This window comes from Euprymna scolopes, chromosome 17 (genome assembly GCF_053919585.1).
Source record: "Euprymna scolopes isolate OS-2025 chromosome 17, ASM5391958v1, whole genome shotgun sequence".
NCBI classification, from domain to species: Eukaryota; Metazoa; Mollusca; class Cephalopoda; order Sepiida; family Sepiolidae; genus Euprymna; species Euprymna scolopes.
Genome location: NC_136498.1, coordinates 116,523,942 through 116,550,886, shown reverse-complemented (window position 1 = coordinate 116,550,886; position 26,945 = coordinate 116,523,942). Strand labels below are relative to the sequence as shown.

Genomic DNA, 26,945 nt, shown 5'->3' with positions numbered 1-26,945 from the left:
CCTTAGCGGTATTAAACGACTGCTGCTACATACATTCAGTTTGCTACGCGTACGTGACTGGTAAAAATCTTGGCGCAAAAAGTGCAAGTATTTGCAAGAAATGGTCCAGTTGACCATCACAGGATAATTCTTTTTTTGTAATTTTCAGATATTACGCATCTTAGCGATCACTCTTTCAGGTGGTATTGATTCGACCCGGTCCGATGCGGCTGACGAAAGTTTTAGCGGACATACGAACACACATAAACAAACACACAAACACACATAAACCGAAAGTTGAGATTTATATAATAGATGACGACTTGTACACCTGAAGAAGATCTGTTACATCGACCGAAACGTGAAGATGCCAACAATTATTCGATGAATCGAAATAATACAAACAATCATAGGTCCTCTGAAAACATTAGAACTGTAAAATTTTCTGAAAATCAATGATTACCAGATGTGTTTACTTGCCTGATGAACGGTTTTCCTTTGATCTATAGGGAGGGATGAAAGCTGTGGTTTGGACAGATGTGTTTCAAAGCTGTATAATGTACGCCGGGATGATTGCTGTATTTATTAAGGTAAGTCACAAATCGCACTTTTGAATCTTACACTAACATCGTAATATACAAATATGTAACGCATGAGCGCGTGGGAAAATATCAGCAGGAGCTGTAAGATAACTGGCTTGCGAAGATATTAGCAGCAGTAGCCGAAAAATGCACATATGTAAATTAGGAAGTGTGTGCAAGCTGGCGCGACAGGAAGAAATAAAAAAGTGGACATCACGTGGCCAGGAGAAGAAAAATGCGGTTGAAAAATATGGGCGTGTAAAGTGGAAGACAAGAAATGGCTGTCGGATAGTGGAGCAGAAAGAAAAACGGAACCATGGGAGATGGACATGTGGCTCCGCAGTAGCAGAGAGAAACTCTTTAAACTGGTGTCGAGACTGGGAGAAAGAAAAACGGTATTAAACGACTGGTGCTAAAAAAAAAAAACAGAAAGAAAAGCCGAGTCGGATATATTTAATTTTATTTGTCCCTGCAACGTTACAAATATGGAGGAGAGTAGTTTCAAAAGTAAAGCCTCCTATTTTTTAGCTAAAAATGTTGTCACGAAGATGGTAGGGGTAACATTAAAACGAGCAACCTTTTGTGCTCCAGAATTTCTTTTTTCTACAAAGTCACCACCATTCTCAATGTGCTATTGTCACCAATGAACGATAGCTGTGCAAGGGCGTCTGAAGTGCGCTTTGTCATACGAGTATCGTTCCAAAAGTAAAGAATCCTATTTTTTAACTCCAAAGTTGAAGAGTTTTAAAGACAGGAGTGATACCATTAAAACGAGCGATCTTTTGTGCTCCAGAATTTATTTTTCTACATAGTCACTATCATTATCGATGCACATTTTTGCCAGGAATTCAATGACGCATCTCTGCTATTAACGCATGCCCATGATACGGGGTTGCTTTCTTAAAGTCTCACGCCGTCAATATCTTCAACAGAGAGATGAAACTTTCAGATCATGAATGCATTATTTCAGTCATCATAACAATGCAATTTAAAACCCTCTCCTGATCTATTCGGGCGGAATAAAACTAATGGAAACGCTCCTCGTACTTTATAAGACGCATTTTTAGAGATTCGCCGAAAAAGAATATGAATAATGCGCTTGAGGACTTATTGTGGATCACACCATCCACTGAGGAGGAAATCACTAAGAAAAACAAACACCATAGTAAAAGTACATGTTATGAATATCAAATTAAAAAAAAAACTCCAAATGAAATATGTTTATGGAAATTGCTTCAGACACAGTATGATTCCACTTGATGTAAGGAGCTAAGTAAAGTACTTCAAAGTCAAAAACTTGCCATCGATAAGTGTTAGATGGAATATATTCTGACCCAGAAAACGGCAAGTCTTCCCTCTTTGTGAGAAACATCGCTGCTGGAATGTGAGGACTAAAGGATAAAATAAACGAAGTGAGAGTTAGCGTAATTAAACCCAAGATCTACTTTCTACTCATTTTTTTTATAGAGGGTAACCGTTTACTAATTTTAAATGTCTATTCCAGACTTTAGTAACAATTCTAAATTTAAGTCTATTTGTTACATAGTTTCTATAGATATTTTGGTACTTGTGCAAAATTTGAACCAGACGTAACTCACCGTCCGCTCGGCTTCGCTCGGAACATGACGTCATGTGCTCGGGTTTCTTTGTAATCTGACGTAAGACGCTGATCAATGCGCGGCAAAGGAGCAGACGATCTTTGGGGAAAATATTGGAGGGAAAAAAATAAACGGTACCGATCGAGAGCTTCTCGACAGTTTTCTTTTCGAGTTTATGTTAAAACAGAAATTTGGTAATGAACCTTTTGTCTCCATCTTAAACCATATATTGGAAAGTTTTACACGGTTGGGTTGTCGAAGTTTCTTTCACATCCGTTGTCTTTTCTCACCTCACTTTAATATCATCTAATACGATCGTAGAAAAGTTTAAGTAATCCTAAGGGAATATCCCGTCTGTCTTAATTTAATTAAAAAAAAAACAAAAAAAACGTTGCGTAGCCCCACCCTACATTTAAAAAAAAATCAGGAAAATAAAAAAAAATAAGGACAAAAAACTTTACTTTACATCAGCTACAAAAAAAACTGCAAAATACAAAAAAAACTGCAAAATAATATCTAAAAAAACTGCAAAATATAGAAAAAAATGCAAAATATTTAAAAAAATGCAAAATATAAAAAAACTGCAAAATATAAAAAACTGCAAAATATAAAAAAAACTGCAAAATATAAAAAAAAACTGCAAAATATAAAAAAAATGCAAAATATTAAAAAGAAATGCAAAATAAAAAAAATGCAAAATTTGAACGAGACGTAACTCACCGTCCGCTCGGCTTCGCTCGGCTTCGCTCGGCTTCGCTTTGTATAACTGCAAATATTTTTTAAAAACTGCAAAATACAAAAAGCTGCAAAATATTAAAAAAAAACTGCAAAATTAAATAAATTGCAAAATAAAAAAAAACTACATGAAAAACACATAAAATTATTTTTAAATCTTTGTTTTGGGGAGTTTTTTTGTATTTTTTTGTTTTATTTTTATTTTTCAACTATCTTTTTATCAAGCATTTTTTTTTTCTTATTTTCATATTTTTTTTATATGAAAATCAGAAAAAACTGGTTTATTATTAATTTTGTTTGATAAAAAATAGTTTTAAAAAAATGCAACTTACGTGTTTATTTATTTATTCATTTATTTATTTTTATTTTTTCACTTAAAAATTGTTACAAGAACGAAACAAATTGTTACGGTAGGTTGTTGTTTCTTTTTTATTTTAGCTATATATATATATATATATATATATATATATATATATATATATATATATATACATGCATATATATATATATATAGTCATCCACATACACATTTATTTTATTTTAGTTATATATATATATATATATATATATATATATATATATATATATATATATATATATTTCCTTTTTTGTGGTTTTATTATTTTTTAATGGTTTTTTTTTCAGTAAGTTTTCAAGTAGCTATGTTATGCTTGGATAGTCGGCGACGCTCTACAAAAGCCGACATGCTCGAGCAAAGCCGAGCGGCCAGTTAGTTACGTCTGGTTCAAATTCTGCACAAGTATTGATTTTTTTTTTACAAGGGGTCATCACTTATCAAGGCCCGAAGACCACTCGAGGATAAGGCTTAATAAGTGTACGGTAGCATCTTAACAACAGCTTAACAATTTTTAGTAGTGAGATTTGGTATAATTTTATTATTTAAGAGGACAGCTGAGCAAGAACTTGTTTACGTTGGACTTGAAGGTGAAAATATTGCAGTCATCTGGAAAGCAAACCAGCGGAACAGAGTTTCACAGTCGGACAGTTCTCGGGAAGAAGCTTTGTCCATGAAATCCACGTTTAGATTTAGGTACAGATAAAGAGTGGAGGAAATTGTTGATAGTGGTTGTAGCAGACGAGTGTAATATAGAGGGGTTTGTACACACACGCACACAAACACACACACACACACACACACACATATATATATGTGTGTAATATAGAGGGGTTTGTACATATATATATACGTATCTGAATTCATGTATCGTCTAGTGGGAACCAAATTGATAGATGTTACATAGAGATTTTGAAACTTCATTAGATATATTTTGATTTGTGTGTGTATACATAACTATATATATATATATATATATATATATATATATATATATATATATATATATATATGTATATTGATCGTCTAGTTATGTCAACGTGTGTGTAACATTTAAGGGGGTGTTCACAAGACATATACAGTTTGCAAAACATTGAAGGAAACAATACTTTCTCGTCTGATAGGTTCCATTCAGCCGGTTTGGACCATCGGACCTGGAATAATAATCTTCAATTTCTCCGAAGAAAAAGACCAACATAGAAAATCATCGATAAAGTAGTATTTACATTTCTTTCTTCTGTTACCGCCTGAGCTACCGCCAGATTGATTTAAAAAAAAAAGAATAAAAATTAAACGAGTTCACGCTAAAAATGTATATGTACGCATGCTCAGAAGTTAGTCAATTTACTCCTCCCAAAGTCAATTATTTTTTTATTTTGATCCCTTGGCAGATATTTCTATCGGTTAAAAATCAAACTGAACTTATTTCCGAGGTCCTAATACCCTATATATTAAGTTTCCAGCTTGTAGACCATATATTCAAAGAGGAGTTTGATAATAAAAAAAATCTTACAAAAAAAAAAAAACATCTAACAAATTAGATGACTTCATTTTCACTTTTACTTTTTTTTCTTTCTTTTTCCACAGGGATGCATGACTCTTGGTGGCTTCGGAAAAATTTGGGCGATTGCCAAAGAGAATCACAGATTGCATTTCGAGTAAGCAAACATTATTTCAACCATTATTCTCTAGACATACTTTATTGCTCTAATATATTAGACGGAAGTAGTATGACGTCACTTTCGTCAGAACCTGAATTAAGGCCATTAATATATTTTTACTTAGGGCGTCACCCCTTGTTAAGGCCTGGATGTTACTCTGAGGGCTTTATTATTTAAGAGAACGGCTAAACAAGCTTATTCACATGGAATTTGAAAATGACCATGCTATAGTCAGATGGAAAGCAGCCACATGATATTATGTCCGACAGACGGGTTGTTCTAGAAAAGAAACTCTGCTCATGAAATTTTCGTTTAGTTTTAGGCACAAATCGATAGTGAGGGAAGTTGTTGACGGTTGTTATAGATATACGAGTATTAGTTGCGAACGTTTTACGTGGGGGAACCATAGATTAGAGCTCAGTCGAGCACCTTGTTTATTTTTTCAAAGGAATTATCACTTATCGAAACCCGGAAGTCACTCGAGAATAAGGGTTAATGAGTGCACAGTAGTCAATGGGAGAATGTCGCTGTAATCGTTAGTAGTGAGAATTGGGAAAATTGGATTACTTAAGGGGATGGCTCATCAAAAATTTGTTTATGTTGGACTTAAAAGCAACCATATTGTAGTCAGTTGGAAAGCAGGAAAACAGAAGAGCGTTCCCCACGCGTGCAGTTCTAAGAAAGAAACCTTGTCCATGGAATATACGTTTAGGTTCGGCACAGATAAAGTGTGGGGGAAACTATTGATAGTGGTTTCATCTAGAAGATTGTTTTTCGTGAAAGTCAGGCCAGGGGGGGGGAGCATAGATTTGAGCTCAGACGAACACTTGCCATGAAAATAACAATATAGCAGAGACAGATTCGCAACGTCTCTTCTGTGGAAAAGAGGTTGCAGAGAAGAGAAAAGGGCATCCCCTCATTAGACTACGAAGTCTATTTTGCACTCTGTCATGGAAGGATAAGCTGCTTTTAGCAGCTATTGCCCAGATATGGCAACAGTGCTCCATCCTTGAACGTACTTGGCTTTTATGCAGGTAGATAATTGCATCAGCAGTGAGATATCTAATGGAGTGGTAGAACGATCCCACCATTTTTTCAGCAGTCTTGGCAACGTCTCTTCCGTGAGAAAGATGAAGTAGGGAGGTGAAAACAGTCATCGCCCACCAAATTTCATGCTTATGGCGATCTTGGGGGTCAGATTTAGATGCTAAGTTAGACTATCCTTTAATTATGAACTCATCTTGGGAAGTGGTCGGTCCCATGCAAGTTTCACTTAGGAACAATATGTTCGGTTTCATCTCCTGCAATTAGGTTTCAACCTCTAGAAGGTTGGAATGTAGACCCCTGATGTTGGAGAAGGAGACCTGGTACTAGGGGGTCTACGTTGAAGGATGGGGTTCTAGGTTTAATCGTGTATTTTTTCTGGAGATATTTCATGTTGAGGTCTTGAAATTTGTGGAAGAGGTCGACAAACTTGGTTAGAGCAGGATAGAGAGGGAAAGTAAGAGGAAAAAAGACAGAAATTTTTTGTAGCACATGTTAAGATAACGCCGTAACAATTACCCACTATTATGACATCGAGAGGCCCCACCAGAAACTACTTCATGGTTCAGAATCCATTCACCAAATGGCAATACAGCAGCCCCAGTACTTTGCACCTGCTGATAGGACAGCCTCCTTAGTGGTTAATCCAAGGTTCAAGTCCCTGACTATCAAGTGGATAACGTCAGCCCAGATGAAACGTTTACTTCCAGCACCCTTACTAGTGACATGGCCACAAGGATAGACATAGAAACAGAAAATTTCCGACATCTCAGGCTACTGTTCACGCAAATACTGCCGACCTAGAAAGCAGCTTTTTCTTCACCCTTTATCATAAAAATCACTCACTGGAAATGAGGATTGAAGGACAAAAAAGGAGAAGCGAGAGTTATTGGAGCTGCCGATAACACATCCACAGTGCATTATCTACTCTCCATTAAAACAAAAAGTATGAGGGACTTATTAATATCTACTTAATGTAAGTCCGTTGCTCCATTTATCTGTACCTAAACCTAAACATAGATTCCATGATCAAAGCTTCTTTCTTAGAACTGCACGCCTGTGGAATTGTCTTCCGTTTTCCTGCTTTCCAGCTTTCTATAATATGGTTGTCTTCAAGTCCAACGTGAACAAATTTCTGATGAGCCGTTCCACTTAAGTTAACAAATTTACCGAACTTCCATTACTATCGATTACTATATTGTCCTTTTGACTACTCTACACTATTTAACCCTTATCCTTGAGTGGCCTATCGGCCTTGATAAGTGGTGACGTTTATGTAAAAAAAAAAATTCCAATTTAGGATGACATTTGAAGATAGCCTCCTCTATCATATTAGATTTGCAATGTAATACAGAGGAATTACGTATCAGATATGATTAATAATAAAGAAAAACAATTTAACCTTACTATAAGTAGACATTTCCTCCTTGTATGTTGCTGGGGCAAAAAGAACTAACCCTGAAATAGGTTCGTTCACATCATTTTAAACTCATAAAATCGTACTAGATCAACGAGTTCTAAGAATTATATACTAAAAAAAGCAGGAGGACTATCTAATCCCAGCATGCATTTTTTTACGTTTCCCGAGGTTTCTGAAGGATGTTTAAACTTAAGGAATTACGTACAGATACAATAATGCTGAAATAAATACATTGATTATCTCATTCCTCGCCTCAGACATTCGTTTTTAATCATTCGATCCATGTAACCTTACACATTGCCTTATCACAGCTTTCTGAACCTCGAGCCCATCTATACAATACGAACAATGATTGCAGCAAACTACACGATTCCAAAGCCAATAGATTATTGGCCATTTTTGGAATGGCTATTATTCCTGCTGAGGAACAGCTCAAACGTCTTGTGTAGTTCTACAAGATCGACCCTCCAAGGTTTTTTCCTACCGTCTTTCAAGTGGAGTTTATTGCTTACTGCCTGAGACACCACTACCGGGGAATGCTGGCGGAGCTAGTAAGACTATTTTTAAATGGCCAGAGTGCCCTTCCTTTACCGGCGCTGGCTTGACTTTTTCCACCTTCCTGGTCGTGTGTCACATTTTTCTGCGGTCAGAAGGAAGTTAATAACTAAACTATCCTTTTATTGTTATTTATTTAAATGTTCCCCTTTTTTTCTTTTTTTTTTCTTTAAGCTTCGGACTAAATCCTTACACTCGTCACACGGTGGCTAATGTCTTACTGTCATCGATTCTCCGTGGATTCGGACTTGTTTTCAATCAGTCGACCATTCAACGAATTTCCTCCACAAAAAACCTGCGAGACGCGAAATTGTGAGTAAACATCTGTTTCCTACTAAATCTATTTACCCAGCGTTGCCCGGTCAGATATTTATTTTAATGTGAAAGGTGTAGAGAAAAATAATTCCAAATAGTATTATGTTTAGAAGAGCACCGTTTGCTAAGACACTGGCGGGTTACCTCCCCTTAGGTAGAGAGACCTAGACAGCGGTATGCGAGAGCATGCTTTTCTCCACACTAAATTCCACTTAGGTGAATATGAGGTGACTCTGTCCTAGACTCCATACCCACCTCGTTATACATTTTGCACATTCATCTTAGTTTATTTTTAATTTTTAATCGGTTCATATGCGTGTTACGTTGGTACAGTGGTAACGTCACCAACTTTGAATGCTACAGTTTCGATTCTAACTGATGGCACTCAAATACTATTTTTTTTTTTACTTTTGAAATCATGACTTTATAAATAATATATACGAAAGCTGGACAAATTAAAATATTATATTTAAGTGTATTTTACGCTCATGCAAAGCCCCCCCCCTAGTAAAAGAATAAATATGTTGTGTTATGTTAATAGTCTTTTACTTGTGAAGTTGTTAATAACATGTGTGTACTGTATTTATTATTATTATTATTATTATTATTATTATTATTATTATTATTATTATTATTATTATTATTATTATGTGTCTCTCATGACGTCCAGTTCCATATATATGATTTTCCTCTGTAGAGAGTTTAAAGTAATGAAAACAAATAAATCTTAAATCGGTGCAAAAAAATTTGATCTTGAAAATAAAAATAAAAACTGATTTTGAAAATCCTTCTTCAGAACAATAATGGCGTTTGCTTTCTGTAAATGCATATCATTTGTCAACGAGCTTAGAAATACTTCTCTTGTAAAATTCTTTTCGTAAAATTCTTTTCGTAAAATTCTTTTTGTAAAAAGTTTTTATGTGAACTATGAATCTACCCGATGTTCAATTCACAAAAGTGTTTATGATTATTTAAAATAGGATTTCTTTTTATTCGTTCTAGTTTTCTCTTATTTTGTTTGTTGATTTCAATAAATAGTCGATTATCTATAATATAAAGGACAAAAATCTATTTAAATGTATGTCTGCCTAAAATCTTCGACAGTGGCGACAAATTTTCACGAGATCGATATCATTTTGAAGTTCGCCCTTTCGGACGACAAATATTGAAAAATTGGCTAAAAACATAAATTTCTTCACTCTCAACTAGGCACTTTTCTACAGGGAGGGGTAGCAAAAAATCGTCCTTTCGTGACAATTTAGCCATACACGCATGCGCAACAACGTTCTTTCTTGAATTAGTTAAAATATTTTTTTAAAAAAAGCTACTTTCGCTTACGCGGTCATAGCCCAGTCAGTTAAGTAGCAGCATCGTTATCTTAAGATTGCATGTTCGAGTCGAGATATCAGGGGTTTTTTTTTCGATTTTTAAACTGTTACTGTTGAAACAAGGTTATTTATGCAATTTTTTCGTTTGCTTATTGTTTTTTTTTTAATCGCGTTAGCTGGGTTTTTTTTGTTTTTGTTTTTCCGAATTTTTTAAGAAGTTTTATCATCGTTCTTTATTTTGCATCACGTTCGTTTTTTGTTTTGTTTTGTTTATTTTTTCCCATGACGTTCACTGTTTTTTTGTTGTTTTTGCTTTCCCGATTTTTTAAAAAGTTTTAACATCGTTCGCTTATTCTTCATTTTGCTGTTTTCGTTGTTTTTTTATAATATTTAAACAGGGCTATTACGTTCGCTTATTCTTTTTTTTTTTATTATTTACCCTCCCACACATCTCACCACACCCGGGCAACACCGGGTACCCCATCTAGTCTATTATATAGATATAACCTGTCTGTTTAAATGTATGTATGCCTAAAACTTTCGACAGAGGTGATGGATTTTCACGATATTGTTATTGTTTTAAAGCTCTGACCTTCCGACAACAAATATCGAAAAATTGGCTAAAAACATTAATTTCTTCATCCTCAACTGAGCACTTTTCTACAAGGAGGGGTCGCTTTTTTCGCCGATATTTTCGAAATTCATCCCCTCTTTTCGATTGACTAGCCTTAATTTAAACATTCGCCACTTCCGGTTTGGCGATGAACCCAATGCTAAAGGCGACACGTTTTATTTTTATTTTATTTTTTTTCACATTCTTTTCCTCCTTTGCGGTAGGGTTCGAACCTGCCTTCCTACTTCCGCTTTTTTCTTTTTCTTTTTTTTTTTTTTTTTTGCTCAACACACACCTCCAAACACCCGGGCAACACCGAGCTTCCAGGCTAGTTAGTAAATAATAAAAAAAAGTATAATAATTCAGTATGTATTACCTGACATTCTTTTTTCCCATTCTTTTCCTCCTTCGCGATAGGGTTCGAACCTGCCTTCCTACTTACGCTTTTTTTTTTTTTTTTTTTTTTGCTCAACACACACCTCCAAACACCCGGGCAACACCGAGCATCCAGGCTAGTTAGTAAATGCAAAAAAAAAAGTATAATAATTCAGTGTGTATTACCTGACATAAGCAGCATCTTTCGGATCACAATTGCATATTGATCTAGACAAATCCACAAAGAAATTTTCACCATATTTTAATTTGACTATGATAGATTTCTGCAGAAAGCTGAACAAAAGTGACTTGTGGATTTACTTGTGACCCTTGACTTGGCCACGAATTTCAAGCATAAAATTGAATCCATCCCAAGTTCTCCTCATTATGGGAGTAGTACTCACCGGCAAAGATAAAGTAAACTACTGTGTTTCATGGGCAAAATCGAGATATTGCAGAAGAAATGCAATGAACTAAAAAGGAAACCAAAAAATGTAGCCGCAATATAGGAAATCCCCCCTCATCAAAAATTCTCCCACCCATGAAATCATTAATAAGATATACAATACTTTCTGCAATTCAGGCATATTATGAACAAATTAACTTCAGTCAGTCTATTTCTGACTTATCCACCAAGTTTTAGCCATGAATCTCCAACAGTCTTTGTTTTGTTGTTGTACAATTATATGCTCCAAATGTTGACTTCTGCGTTTGAATCGCATCTGGATGCGACTGATTTAAATTGTCAAGCCCCTCTTCAGTTCAGGAATAATCCTGGGGGTGATTTTATATAATTCAACAAAAATTGTTTATTTGGTGGTAGTGGTGGTGGGGAGTAAGATTCATTGGGCGTGAAATCAATTCCGGATCACGCTTTACTATTAACACGATCATCAAAGTGTTCCTGCGCAATACTGAACCACAATAAAGAAATACTGTTGGCTATTCAAGACTGAAACTTGGTGGATAGGTCAGACATAGACTGAAGTTTATTCATGCCAAATATGGTTAGATTGATTTTGTTGTTGGCGTTGATTCATCCGGTTGGTTCATGCACTCATAAATGGGACCACGTCATATATCTATCTATCTCACTCTCTCTCTCTCTCTCTCTCTCTATATATATATATATATATATATATATATATATATATATATATATATATATATATATATATATATATATACACCTGGTCAAATAAAACCGTTAAAGATTTTTTTTTTTAATTCTTACAGGTTGATGTTCCTTACAAGTCCAATGTTTTGTGTGACGACGTGTTTTTCGCTCATTATCGGCCTTTTGGCATTTGCCTATTTCCAAACTATCCAGTGCGATCCGCTCGAAGCGAAATTCATCCAAAACCCAAATCAGGTATTTTCTTCGACACTTCTTAAGAACAAGACGGAAAAACTGTCGGCCAAGCTGCTAGAAAGGACTTGTCCTGCCTTGATAGAGTTCAAAATAGACTTCGTAGCCTCGTAGATGTCCTTTTCTCTTCCCTGCAACCTCTATCTCACAGAAGAGATGTCTCGAGCTTTTCTCTGCTGTATCGTTATTTTCATGGCAAGTGCTCGACTGAGCTTCAATCAATGGTCCTCCCTAGCCAAACTTTCACAAGAAACACTCGTCTAGCTAAAAACACTATCAATAATCTCTCCCACTCTTTATCTGTGCCTAAACCTAAACGTAGATTCCATGAACAAAGCTTCTTTCTTAGAAGTGTACGCCTGTGGAACTGTCTTCCGTTTTCCTACTTTCCAATTGACTACAATCTGATTGTCTTCAAGTCCAACGTAAACAAGTTCTTGATGAGCCGTTCCACTTAAGTTAAAAAAACATTTACCGAATTTCCATTACTTACAATTACTATATTGTCCAATTGACTATTGCACACGCTTAACCCTTATCCTTGAGAGGTCTCTATGCCTTGATAAGTGGTGATGCATATGTAAAAAAAAAAACTCGAATTTGTTTTTATTGTCATTTTCCTTTCTTTTTTTTTAAGATTATGCCACTGTTTGTCACTCATGCTTTCCAACATATTCCCGGCATGCCAGGGCTCTTCATCGCGTCACTCTTTAGTGCTTCTCTCAGGTAATATCCTTTTTTCATTTTAAATGGGAGAAAGTGTATGTACAGATCGTATTCAAGTTTATGTCTGTTCAGGAAAGTTTGCTTTTATCGCTAAGAAAAAGATAACGGATTTTGGTGCTTTTTGTGTAGATTGGAGAATTGCTGGGTAAATTTTTCTCCCCCTTCTTTTTTTTTTTTTCTTTTTTCTTCTTTTTTTTCTTTTTTCTTCTTCTTCTTTTTTTTTTTTTTTTTTTTGAACACTTCCTTTCTTTTGCTTTTGTGTTTAAACCTCAAGGATTTTTTTGCGCCTTCTTGTATTTGTGTGTGCATTGATTATACCTTCATGCTTGTGCAGATTGGCGACCTTTTAAACTAACACATTTCAGGTGAAAACATTATTACGTAAATACGAGTTATGTCGAAAGTAGTATAAATTCCAAAAATGGCGAAAAATGATCCAGTAGAAAACGTGCAAGATGTATTTTTAATTTAAAAAAAAAACATTCACAATTATGTCAATTTAAAAATGGCGGATCAGTATCAAGGGAGATAAATCAGTTTGTCATTCTAAATTGATCGCACGATTGTTCCACATTAAAACATACGATAAAATGCGATAATTCGATTAATTCTATTTTTATTTGTAATTAATTTTCTACTGGATCATTTTTGGTAACTTTTCGAATTATCTCAGTGTCACAAAGACGAACAGGCTGTGTTAGATACCAGGTATTATCCTCTGCTAACATATCACCAATCACAGTGTCACCAATCACTGACAAGCTTGGTGAATCTCGACTTGTTGTATTGTTGGGACCGTATTATAATCGTCTAAATGTTGCTGTCTATTGGTGATATATTCATATCTAATTGTTCATATGCAGTTGTGTGTGTGTGTGTGTGTGTGTGTGTGTGTGTGTGTGTGTGTGTGTGTGTGTGTGTGTGTGTGTGTGTGTGTGTGTGTGTGGTACATGTATTTTGGACATACCTTCTTCATGTGTCGTTGCTCTTGTCCACCTGGAATTCACCTCGTTCTTGGAGGGGAGACTGGAAACCTGTTTTGGACGAATATTCATTCACTCCAAGACGATGAATGGTTTTATATAGTTTTTATTCACCTTCCAGATGTTGATCGCAGAAGAATGGAAAGTGAATGTCTTTGCTTGCGTGGTTAATTCAAAGTCTTATTTTCACACACGTCAGCTCTCCCCACATCAGTGAAGGGGAGGGGACGACCTGTTAAGCCGTTTGTTCTTCTCTACGTCCAAACCCAAATTCACTGACTCCAGCTAACCTGATCACGTGACTCACACGCAGATCCGATCAACTAACCTTCACTTCCGGTAAAAACGTGTCTACAATATAATGTACTATATTTTTTCTTATGTTCGACCTATTTCCTAACAGATTGATATGTCCGGTGAGCCAACGGCAGCATTGCCAAGGTGGCACACAGCTAAATGAAATAGGGAGACAAAATGCCATCTACTGACCGTGCAATATGATGTGGAACCTACGCACAGAAGAGCATTCTTAGTATTGGCCATACTAAGGATGTGTTTTTTATATAGAAATCGCTCCAGACAAGACGTGGAGCCACTTGATATAAGTAGCTAACAAGAATGAAAGATAATTACCGTAAAGACAGCAGATGCCTATTAGCCTTAGTCTTGAAAAGGCCAATGCTGTATGTAGGAAGAAAACAGTGAACAGGAAGGGAATTCCACACGCTTGCAAATCTTGGAACGAAGTTACTGGAATACAAAGTTGTATTTCAATAAGGTATCAAAATAGCGAATTAGCGAGAACCACTAGACCAACGAGTAAAACGAGCCGGAATAAAGGAAGCAGGGAATAAATTAGACAATTCTGCTTTAAAATAATAATCTATTATATAAATATCACCTGTCTGTTTAAATGTATGTATGTATGTATGTATGTATGTATGTATGTATGCATGTATGCATGCATGTATGTATGTATGTATGTATGTAGGTAGGTAGGTAGGTAGGTAGGTATGTATATATGTATGTATGTATGTATGTATGTATATGTTTTTATGTCAGGTCATGTCATATGCTACTGGTACCATGTAACCCAGTATTACCTGCCTCATGGTCGGATCACCGGTGACTAAACTGGTTCCGCTACCAGACTTGTTTGGTGAGGATGGTGGCTAGTCTCCCTGAAGGATTAAAAACAAGACCTTCCAAAGGGCGAATGAACCCTTTTTTCGGGGTCAACGGCTAACTAGCACCATGTGTGTTTGTGTGTATGTGTGTGTGTGTTGGGGTGGAGAGGATTCCCGTAAGTCGTGGTGAAGGCAATCTTTCTAGAAGAAGCAAATCTCTGATTTAAAAACCATAAAGCGGAAGACCATTACCCGCATTAAGCTGATCTGCAGTTTAACCCGTTGCTGGCTATCTTGCTCTTGCTTGTTGCTGGATCTCAACATTTTGAACCGAGAGAGAGATTTAGCTGTCGTACAAAGCTAAGACTGTAACATCATCTGTGTACAGATACTCTCTCGGGTATTTGTCTATTAAAATGGTCCTGTGGCGATGGAAGTCATTTTTGGGCTCATGGACTTTAAGTGTTTCGGAGCGGGCACTCGTCTGACAAAACGGTGCAATCAACACAGGTATGTAGGTATGTAGGTACGTATGTATGTATGTATGTATGTATGTATGTATGTCTCGCAAAAACTTTCAACAGAGGCGACAGATTTTCAGTATCATCGGTATCATTTTTAAGCTCGACCCTTCGGACGACAAATATCGAAAAATTGTCCAAAAACACTAATTCCTTCACTCTAAACTGGGCAGTTTTTTACAAGGAGGGGTCGATTTTTTTCGCTGACATTTTAGCAAATCATCGTCACCATTGGATTGACTTCGGTTAATTTCAACGCCTTTGACTTCCGGGCGCATCATATAGACATCGGCTAAGACGTCAGATTTTCTTTCACTTTCTTTTCCGCCTTCGAATCGCGGGTTCGAGCCTGCCTCCTGCCACTTTTTTTTAAACGCCTCTCTTCATCCTGGCTGTCTACTATTGTTTTGATTGCCTCCCCACGCTACTGACATTTTTTTTTAACACTTCTCTCCACATTAACGGGTTCGAGCCTGCCTGCCTACTACCACTTTTTTTTTTTTTTTTTTTTTTTTGCTCAACGCACACCTCCAAAAACCCGGGCAACGCCGGGCACCCAAGCTAGTCAATTGATAAAAAAAAATTTTTGCTTTCAATTTTACTTCGTTTTCTTTTTTTATTTATAAACTAGAAGACCGTCTGGTGTTAGCTGGTCTTAAGATACGCTTAAATATGATATTTTAATTCATGCATATTTTGTATTTATTATTATTATAGAGTCAATTATCTAATGATTATTATATTGTATCCAATATATAGTAGTGATTTTTTTTTTAAATTTTGAATCGAAACCAAAACATATAGCGTCCTGCCTTAGTCGTTAAATTTTTTAAATTTGCAAAAAAACGACAACATGACATTAAAATCTGAGACGGTGAAAAACAAAGTTAGACTTTTAGTAATAATTTATATATAAGAACTATATGAACACATAAAATCATAAAATTGCCATCCCATTAACGAAACTGCTGTAATGAAGAAATCCAAGATGAAATAAACAAAAGTTACAAAAAAAAATGTAAATCTTTGAATCTCAACAAAGTTTTGTACTTTATATGCTCTGCACGTATAAAATAGATATATTGAGATTCACTCGAAATTAACGGTGATTCAGTTTTTATCATACCAGTCTCATCCCGTTAAACGAAAACGGTGTACGTTGAAATTTACAATATTTCCAAAATAAACATTTTTATAAGAACTATATAGAAAGCGGTAATTCTTACATAGATTTTTTTGAATTTTTATTTATTTTATTTATTCATTTTATTTTATTTTATTTTATTTTTTATTTTTATTTATTTATTTTTTTTATTTTTTTTTTTTTTTTTTTGGCATTGCAGCACTCTTTCTTCTGGTCTCAGCAGTCTATCGACGGTGACTTGGATTGATTTAATTAAACCACGTTTTCAAAGTATAAACGAGAACCGAGCAACATTAATAGTAAAAGCACTGGGTTCGTATATTTTTATCTGTACTCGCAAAGTGTCATATATATATATATATATATATATTATAGTAATCATCATCATCATCATCATCATCATCATCATAAACAGCATTATATAAATTAGTTCATGAGGTCGCTGGTCTAAGATAATAATATATAACTATTAGTACTGTAACACCAGCATATTCTTTTCATTGTTTTGACTCTTGAGTATATATCCGACACATATCCTATATGGCAATAGGATATTCTTCTCATTCTTTTGACTCTCGGGTATATATCCGACACAGTTAGACACACTTAATCAATCAAGAACCACATGAGTCTATACAAAAACATATAAGATTAATATCTTATATATTTTTGTATAGACTCATGTGGTTCTCGATTGATTAAGTGTGTCTAACTGTGTCGGATATATACCCGAGAGTCAAAAGAATGAGAAGAATATCCTATTGCCACAACCCTAATAATTATTCACTCACTAGAGATTTTCACACAGGTTAACACCAAAGACTTCTCTTTGAGAACAACCTGGAGTCTGAGTGACAACAAGTCTCTCAAGATTTCCAGTACTCACCACATCTTTTAATGACCTTTGAAAATTATTTTGCGTTAACGCAATAGTCGTTTACCATTGATTTCTCGTTAGTAGCGATCATTGGTCTTCACTGGAATTTATGTGGCAATAAGCTTCCCCAAGATTCCAGTCCTCTTTGCACCCATCCAGAACCTTGGAAGCAACGTGAAAAAACAACCATTCTCCCCCCCTTCTCTCTCTCTCTCTCTCTCTCTCTCTCTCTCTCTCTCTCTCTCTCGTCAATGTCAATTGGATGCTGCAGCATTGATGATGTTCGCTTGAAGATAACTTCTGACCGACCAGTAATCGCCTAAAGGAATGTTCTTTCTTCACTTGGACTTTTGTTAGAAGTATAGCGTGGTTTGACTTGAAGCATTGTTTAACGGATAAAAGGTATTTTTAAAGGCTTACAATACAGTAATGTACAGTCGTTATAAGCAGATAAATAAATAAATAAATAAATAAATAAAAATTTATATTTGTTTATCTGAATGGTTTGTTTTTCTTTCTTTTTTTTTCTTCTTAACTGTGGATGGTATTTATTCCATAGGTCCTTTCGAGTGTATAACTCATCTCCAAATGTGCTCTCAAACGTCATCCACGCCTCTAACATGATCGTCCTCTCTTTCTCCTTTTCTATAGGCTTTCTTTACAAGTGACGTCATTTCGTATGCATTTGCATACCCGCGTCCGCGCTCTTTTTTTTTTAATATGACAGTCTTCACTTATCAAGGCCCGGAGGCCACTCGAGGATAAGGGTTATTGCGTGTACAGTAATCAATGGGATAATATAAATGTTTCTTTGGAACGAACTGAATTCGAACCTGGCACATTCAGGTTGTCAGTTCGTATCGTTAACCATTCAACCACCGGCACATCCCATTGGAACTCTGTCTAGTACATTTCATTGAAATCAAAATAGAGTAGAGAAATATAAAAATAATATAATAAATAAATAATAAAAATAGAGTAGAGAAAGAGTATCAACATTTCTCTGGAAAATGGGAAGGTATCACGCTCTACTAGATTGTTAAGTCAGTTTTGTAGTTTGTTATGGCAAAATAACGAGGACATATCTCTCTAGCAGACTCTTGGCCTTATATTGCCTTACATGAACAGCAAAAGTCCTTAATATATTCTAGATAATTATAACAATCGTGTTAGCATTTGGGGGCGTGGCGTACGCATGACGTCACAGACTTAAATATATATTAAGTTGGACAAGAAAGTTCTTGCGGTTTTTAACTTTTAAATTCAGAAAAAGGTGATAATAGGTAGGCAGGCTCGAATCCGTACCGCGAAGGAGGAAAAGAACGTGAGAAAAAACGTGACGTTTTTGCTGTTGTGTACATCGCCAAACCGGAACTGACAAATGTTTAAACTAAGGCTAGTCGATCGAAAAGCTGGGATGCTTTTCGAAAATATCGGCGAAAAAAGCGACCCCTTCCTGTAGAAAAGTGCCTAGTTGAGCGTGAAGGAAGTACTGTTTTTAGCCAATTTGTCGTCCGAAGGGTCAAGCTTCAAAACGATACCAATCTCGTGAAAATCCGTCGCCTCTGTCAAAAGTTTTAGGCATACATACATACATACATACATACATACATACATACATACATATGTACATATATTGAAATAAGCGCCATCAGAATCAACACATCTTTGCCGATGCAAAACCCGTGTATTTATGCCAGTAACGTAAAAATTTTGCCTTCTGGTGGCGATGAAGTCACTGAAGGCGTTTTTGATATCGCTTAGGTGTTTTAAGCTTTTCTCACGCAGAAAGTTGTCGGGTTCCTTGAAAAAGTGGTAGTCGGTAGGTGAGAGGTTTGGAGAGTATGGCGGATGAGGCAGATTTTTGTAGCCCAATTCGTTCAACTTCTGCAGGGTCGGTTTAGCAACATGCGGTCGGGCATTGTCGTGGAAGAGATTTGGACCGTTTCTGTTGACTAATGCTGGGTGTTGTTGTTGAAGTTTCTGATGCATTTTATCCATTTGTTGACAGTAATTCACCGCCGTAATGATTTCACTTGAATTAAAAATCATCTATGAGACCGGTTGCAGACCACCGAAACAGTCAGTATGACCTTCTTTTGGTGCAACTCTGGCTTCAGGAAGTGTCGTGGAGCTTCGTCGGCGTCTAACCACTGAGCTGAGCGTCGCCGGTTGTCGTAAAGAACTTCTCATCACAAGTCACGATCCGGTCGAGAAACGTTCTTGTTGTGTAAAAGAAGAGGAGATGAAACTTCATGACAACGTTTCTTTTGGTTGTCGTTTAATTTGTGAGGCATCCATTTATCAAGTTTTGTTTGTCTTTACAATCTCTTTCAAGTGGTTAGAAATCGTCGTATACGTTAGTCTCATTCAGAAGTAAATTCTCGAACAGTTGTGCGTAGATTGGCTTCGACTAAGGCTTTTAATTGATCGTTGTCAACATTAGATGGCCGACAACTATGCTCATCATCTTTAAGACTCTCGTCGCCACAACAAAATTTCTTAAACTACCATTGTGCTGTTTTAAAACTATTGTAATTTAAACGATTAGATAGAACGAAAGACGCTCTTTAAATAATATATAAAGTAAAGGTATTATCACGAAAACTTAATTGATAATACATCATTTGAAATCAAATTTAAAAATTCTGCAAGAACTTTCTCATCAACCTAATATATAAGCATGGATATCGGGAAAAGAGCGAAAGCAAAGGAAGGAAAAAGAGAGAAGCAGAGAAAGAGAAAAAGAGAAGAAGGAAAAGCTGATAGCAGTTGGTCAATGACGGTCGACGAACGTGTGGGTCTGCTTTCTACATCTCCACTTCCAAAAGGCAAACTTTGTAAAACTGGTCGTTGTGCGAGTGAATTTACGACATGAGTTTTGTGATACCCTGTACTGACAGCGAGTAGCTGTTTTGGTCATGTGAAATGACAAAATGAACACTTTTTTCTTTTTCCAAGAAAAGCTGTGTCGAAGTTTTTCATTGTTCGTGCGAAAGATTGTAGAAAAGATTATTTCTATGACATTACACACCATGCTTCTCATGTTCTGTAAATCCGAGAGCTTCTATATCGTATGAGCGAAATTCGAAATATTGAATTTCAACTAAAACAAAAGCTACCTACATAATTGCGATGTCGCAAATAGTAACATATCCAAACATTACCGAAAACGATAAGGTAGAAAAATAATCATTAATGGAAAAAAGAAACCTGTAACATCAAGCGGAATCGCCTTATTTTGCTTACTAACAAAAAAGAGACCAGTTGGTAGGAGAGATGATTAGGTTCTGTTGCCTACATCACATGACGCAACGTAATTCAAAATGTCGGATCAAATTCGCTTCTCCATATAAACTTTACTGAAAGCTATTTTCATTAATCATTATTTTTCTACCTTATCATTATTTTGTTTTTGTTTTTTGTTTGTTTTTTGTTTTATAATTTTTGGATATCTTACTATTTGCGTCATGACAATATGTCGGTAGCGTTTGTTTTTACTTGAAATTCAATATTTCGATTTTCGATTTCTCTCTTACAATATAGAAACACCAAAATCCGATATAGATTAGAATTATATATTGAGGATTCTTTTGTTCGCCAAAAGTGAGTTGGACAAACATAGGTAAAGCCACGTGAAATTGGTCACATTTGAAAAACACACTTCTGACGTCATAGACAAAGGACATTTTTCCATATTATGGGTTCGGATTTTAGCCAGTCAGTCAGAGAAAGTTAAGACTCAGTCAGTTGGCAGTCAGTGGCCAGTTGATGAGTTAGTCAGAGCCTCTTAGAGGCGAAGGGAGAGGGGTGGACCAATGTAGCCATACCAGTTGAATTCCTGACGTCATCGACCGGCCGATCAGATAAATAAAGAAGTCATCATTATTTGTAACTGTTGTCTTGTTTCACATCCTTCATTAAACCAAAAAGTAATTGTGTTTCTCATCTTATGATGAACATTGTGTAACCCTTCGAAGATTATGTATCTCCCCTCCTCTGTGTTAAGAACTTGTATACATTTCCATTCAGTATATATATATATATATACATATATATATATATATATATATACATATATATATATATATATATATATATATATATATATATATATATATATGAAGTCCCAAGCATCCCAGAACTGTATAAATGTCTTCTCTCCCTCTCATCAATTTTTATGATTTCAGATTCAATTGGAATACATCCTACTAAAGCTTGATTGTCACAGCTAGTGAATTTCAAAAATGCAATCTGGACGTAAGGACAATTTAGAAGAATGATATGCAATAAAATTCTGTTTGAAGCTTGGAAAAAAATGTCATAGAAACCTATGGAATGCTTCAAACTGCTTTTGGACCATCTTGCATGGATCGAACATCAGTTTTTGAATGGAATAAGAGATTCAAGGAAGGCAGGGACGTGAGAGATGTGGAAGGAATAAAGAAGTCAGAACACGAGAGTTGATTGGCCAAATAAAGAATTTCATAGATAAGGACTGTCTTATGTCTATAGAGACAATAAGTGCAGTTTGATTTCAGTGTGGGAACTGCACATACAATTATTCGCAAGGAACTGAAGATACGGAAGATTTGCACCAGTTGACAAATCCATCCTTGTCAGAGACAATTTGACCAAGATCACATCAAGACATTTCCTCACCCTCCCTATTGTCCAGATATTGTTCCCTATGACTTTTAGTTATTCCCTAAGCTCAAGGAAAACGTTAGAGACTGCCGTTATGAGACAATTGAGGAGATTGAAGAGGCTGTGACGAGGGTCATTAACATACTCACACAAGAGGATTTCCATGGGGCTTTCAAGAAGTTGTCGGAACGGTACACCAAGTGCATTGCAGCAGGAGAAGATTACTTCGAAGGGAACTAGAATTTCATGTGTGTATTATCCATAAAAGTGCCCATACGAAAATAGTCTGGAAACTTATTGAAAGCACCTCGTATCTTCAAATTATGGATATTTGCATTTAACTAAAATAAAGACACCCAGCATTAAATTCATAATCCCTTCTGCGATCTGGTTGCATTTGGTATAAGTACACTTTAATGTATCACGGACTTGTCTAGCAAGTTTCAATCTCTGTTTTATCGCCAGGGGTCATTTTTATAATAGCCTCATCAGTAGGAAATATGCCATTGCCGCATCTGGGCAGGAGTTGCTCCCCGGATCCTTTCCTGCCTTGATAGAGTTTAAAACCGGCTTCGAAACCTAGTAGGGTGTGCCTTTTTCTCTTCCCTACAACCTCTTTTCCACAAAAGAGATGTTGCGGGAGTGTCTCTGCTCTATCGTTGTTTTCATAGCAACTGCTCGTCCTAGCTCTTATCTATGGTCTCACATTTACAAACTTTTATAAAAAAAAACACTCGACTAGCTACAACCACTATCAACAATTTCCCCCACTCTCTATCTATGCCTAAATCTAAACGCATATTCCATGAACAAAGCTTCTTTCCTAGCAATGCCCGCCCGTGGAACACTGTTCCGCTGGCCTGCTTCCCAGCCAACTACAGTATGCCAATGTAAATAAATATTGTTAACCGTCTCCTTAAATAATCAAATTTTATCCAATTTCTACTATTAACGATTACTACACAACCACCTTACATTCATTAACCCTTATCCTCGAGGGGCTTCAAATCTTGATAAAAAATGTAATCCTAAATGACCAAACCCTAACCCTCAAATGTTTGTCTATGAGATTATCTTAAAGATCATTTTTTATCAAAGCAATCCTTAGACAGTATAAAGTTTTTTTTTTGTTTTTGTTTTATGGCATATCAACCCTTTCTTGTGTTATTTTAGAAAAAGTTTTTATTCTTAAAGAGCTTTATACCTTTAAATACTTATTTACGAGGTTTGGGGTTGTTTTGTAGAGGAAAGTTGTTTTTGTTTCGGACTTTGCATAACATGATTAAGTTTTGCCAAAAAAGAAAGGAAAAACAATAACACCAATGTTGGTGCATTTTAGGCCAGAAAGTCAATATCTTCAGACAGCCTAATCTGGTAGAACCAGAGAACTGTAGAGAGTCATCGCAGCCAAAATCATGGCGATGCTAAGAGAGTTATTGGTAACTTCACACGTGGTATCCATGTGTGCTTTTCAATGAACAGTGATAAAAATAAAGACTGTTGGACATTCGTGAGAAACATGGTGGACAAGTCAGGAATAAATTGACTACCATGCGTGACATTTGTGAGGGGGGGGTACCTGGTATGAAAATTATTCCCCATTCATCTGTTAACTATTCAAAATTCTGATACATTTGTATATTTTATTTTTCTCTAGTATTTTTCTATGGGTTGTTGGCGATTTTGTTAGCCTTCTTTGTGTCGTTGATTGGCGGACCCTTAACACAGGCAAGTAAAATTGTTTGGAAACCTGATTTGCTTTGGCTAAATTAACCAATTTCATTCTGTGAGAGATTAGCTGTAAAATACTAAAGCTGAATTAATCGACGTTTGTTTTCCTAAGACTTTTTATCATGTACTGTAAAAATACATGTTAAAATATTCCTTTTTAATTTTTACATGTTAACCGTAATTTGTAATTTATTCACCAAGTCACTCATCTTTTATTAAAGTTCTGTCTATTAATCTCACCCTCTCTCATTGTATGCTAATTATTTATTTATATGTCTTGATCACTCTCAGTTCAGTACCTCTCTCTCCCTTCTCTCTCTCTCTCTCTCTCTCTCTCTCTCTCTATATATATATATATATATATATATATATATATATATATATATATATATATATATATATATATATATATATATACAGGGTGTCCACAAAGTCTGGCTACATTATGTAGCCAGACTTTGTGGAAGCATCCTGTAGATTATGTAGCCAGACTTTGTGGGCACCCTGTATATATATATATAGATACACACATATATATATATATATATATATATATATATATATATATATATATGTCGATGACTATATATACATATGTGTGTGTGTGTGTTTACGGGAAAATATGTTTTTTCAATTGTATTTCACCTTTTATTTATGCTAATAAAATTCTACTAAAATATTTATATAGAAAATCGCATGAAACAAAATAGCAAGTAAACTAATATTTCGCTTTGTTTTATTTGGTGAAACTTCTTCAGAGTAAAACGAAAATGGTTCTTATTAAATTTTTTAAATTCTAGTTATTTTTTCCAGATCGCCAGCGTGTTGATTTCGGCATTCTCGGCGCCATTGACGGGTCTTCATTTGTATGCCAGCCTGTGTCCATGGGGAAAAGAAAGGGTACGTCTGTTTCTTATCCGAACGTAGAACAAACTGAAGTCAAGATATTCGCAATCCATTTGTGGCAGTTGAAGTCGAGAATAAAGTGACTCGATCGATTCGTAAAATAGACCAACACGGTGAGGGTCAAAGTTCACTGTCTGAGTTATAAATCATTTGAAACTATAGACAAGCAGTAGACGATAGAATAATTAATAACTTCGCTATGAATGGATTTGCAAAACTACATACTTAGCTACTTATTTATGCAGGTTGATAAAACTTATCGCAGTTAGAGACGAACAAGACGTTATATATATTATATATATGGTGCCCGGAAAACTCGTCTCCGGAAAACCCGTACTCGGAAAACGCGTACTCGGAAAACTCGTACCCGGAAAACTCGTACCCGGAAAACTCGTACCCGGAAAACTCGTACCCGGAAAACTCTCCACTTTTTGCTAGGTAAGAAAACTGGTCCCTTATTTATAAATATCGATTGAAAACACATTTTTTTACCGTTCTTAAAGAAGAAATTGTCTTTAAAAGAGAATACACATCTCATAATATTTTAAAAAATTATTTTTATCTCTTGTTTTAAAAAAATAAACTTCATCACGGAGTCAAGATACGAAAAACGAAACCATATATTTATTTTAAAAAATAATTTAGTTTTAACACTTTTTGTGTTATTACGAAACCAAAAATAAAGAAAGAAAACTCGTATTATCAAAGAAAGCAATTATTCTATTTAGAAGAATTAAATCAGTGTAAACAATTCTTGTGTTATTACGAAACAGCAAAAAAGAAAACACGGTCTTCTGTGATTTTGATATCGCGCTGAAATAATAACATTATTATTTCGAAAGCCATTCTTAACATGGGGAGGGGAGGGTGTCGTTTAAAAGTCATTACGGGGGCACTTGTACAGTATGCAGACGGCGGCTATTGTTAGAGGGCGATAAGTCTAATTTCTTCTTGGTCAAATGACGCGGCAAATAAGTAACAAACAAGATTTTTTTCCGAACAGAAAAATATTTGAAACCCAAACATTTATTGAATAAAAATGTATCAATGTATAATTATAAAAACATTTATTGTATAAAAATGTATCAATATATAATTGTAAAAACATTTATTGTATCAAAATGTATCAATATATAATTGTAAAAACATTTATATAAAAATGTATCAATATATAATTATAAAAACATTTATGTATCAATATATAATTGTAAAAACATTTATATAAAAATGTATCAATATATAATTATAAAAACATTTATTGTATAAAAATGTATCAATATATAATTGTAAAAACATATATATAAAAATGTATCTTATTATTATTATTTCGAAAGCCATTCTTAACATGGGGAGGGGAGGGTGTCGTTTAAAAGTCATTACGGGGGCACTTGTACAGTATGCAGACGGCGGCTACTGTTAGAGGGTGATAAGTCTAATTTCTTCTTGGTCAAATGACACGGAAAATAAGTAACAAACAAGATTTTTTTCCGAACAGAAAAATATTTGAAAATCAAAACATTTATTGTATAAAAATGTATCAATATATAATTGTAAAAACATTTATTGTATAAAAATGTATCAATATATAATTATAAAAACATTTATTGTATAAAAATGTATCAATATATAATTGTAAAAACATTTATTGTATAAAAATGTATCAATATATAGTTATAAAAACATTTATTGTATAAAAATGTATCAATGTATAATTGTAAAAAAATTTATTGTATAAAAATGTATCAATATATAATTGTAAAAACATTTATTGTATACAAATGTATCAATATATAATTGTAAAAACATTTATTGTATAAAAATGTATCAATATATAATTGTAAAAACATTTATTGTATAAAAATGTATCAATATATAATTGTAAAAACATTTATTGTATAAAAATGTATCAATATATAATTATAAAAACATTTATTGTATAAAGATGTATCAATATATAATTGTAAAAACATTTATTGTATAAAAATGTATCAATATATAATTATAAAAACATTTATTGTATAAAAATGTATCAATATATAATTGTAAAAACATTTATTGTATAAAAATGTATCAATATATAATTGTAAAAACATTTATTGTATAAAAATGTATCAATATATAATTATAAAAACATTTATTGTATAAAAATGTATCAATATATAATTGTAAAAACATTTATTGTATAAAAATGTATCAATATATAATTATAAACACATTTATTGTATAAAAATGTATCAATATATAATTGTAAAAACATTTATTGTATAAAAATGTATCAATATATAATTGTAAAAACATTTATTGTATCAAAATGTATCAATATATAATTATAAAAACATTTATTGTATAAAAATG

General features: G+C 34.6%; 2 protein-coding genes across 2 annotated transcripts in view; both read left to right on the top strand.

Annotated features, from left to right (window-relative positions):
- Positions 1 to 495: 495 nt before the first annotated feature.
- Positions 496 to 23,726, top strand: LOC145297059 (sodium-dependent multivitamin transporter-like). Its single transcript, XM_080143285.1, has 7 exons — positions 496 to 569; positions 4,836 to 4,906; positions 8,103 to 8,240; positions 11,796 to 11,931; positions 12,566 to 12,654; positions 16,629 to 16,741; positions 23,611 to 23,726. The coding sequence occupies exons 1-7, from the start codon at positions 537 to 539 to the stop codon at positions 23,724 to 23,726; spliced, it is 696 nt and encodes a 231-aa protein (XP_079999411.1). The 5' UTR covers positions 496 to 536.
- A 762-nt stretch (positions 23,727 to 24,488) lies between these two features.
- Positions 24,489 to 26,945, top strand: part of LOC145297084 (uncharacterized) — a 35,858-nt gene continuing 33,401 nt past the window's right edge. Inside the window, exon 1 of the mRNA XM_080143313.1 lies at positions 24,489 to 24,584. The gene's annotated coding sequence lies outside the window, so the exon portion shown is untranslated. The remainder of the gene's footprint in view (positions 24,585 to 26,945) is intronic.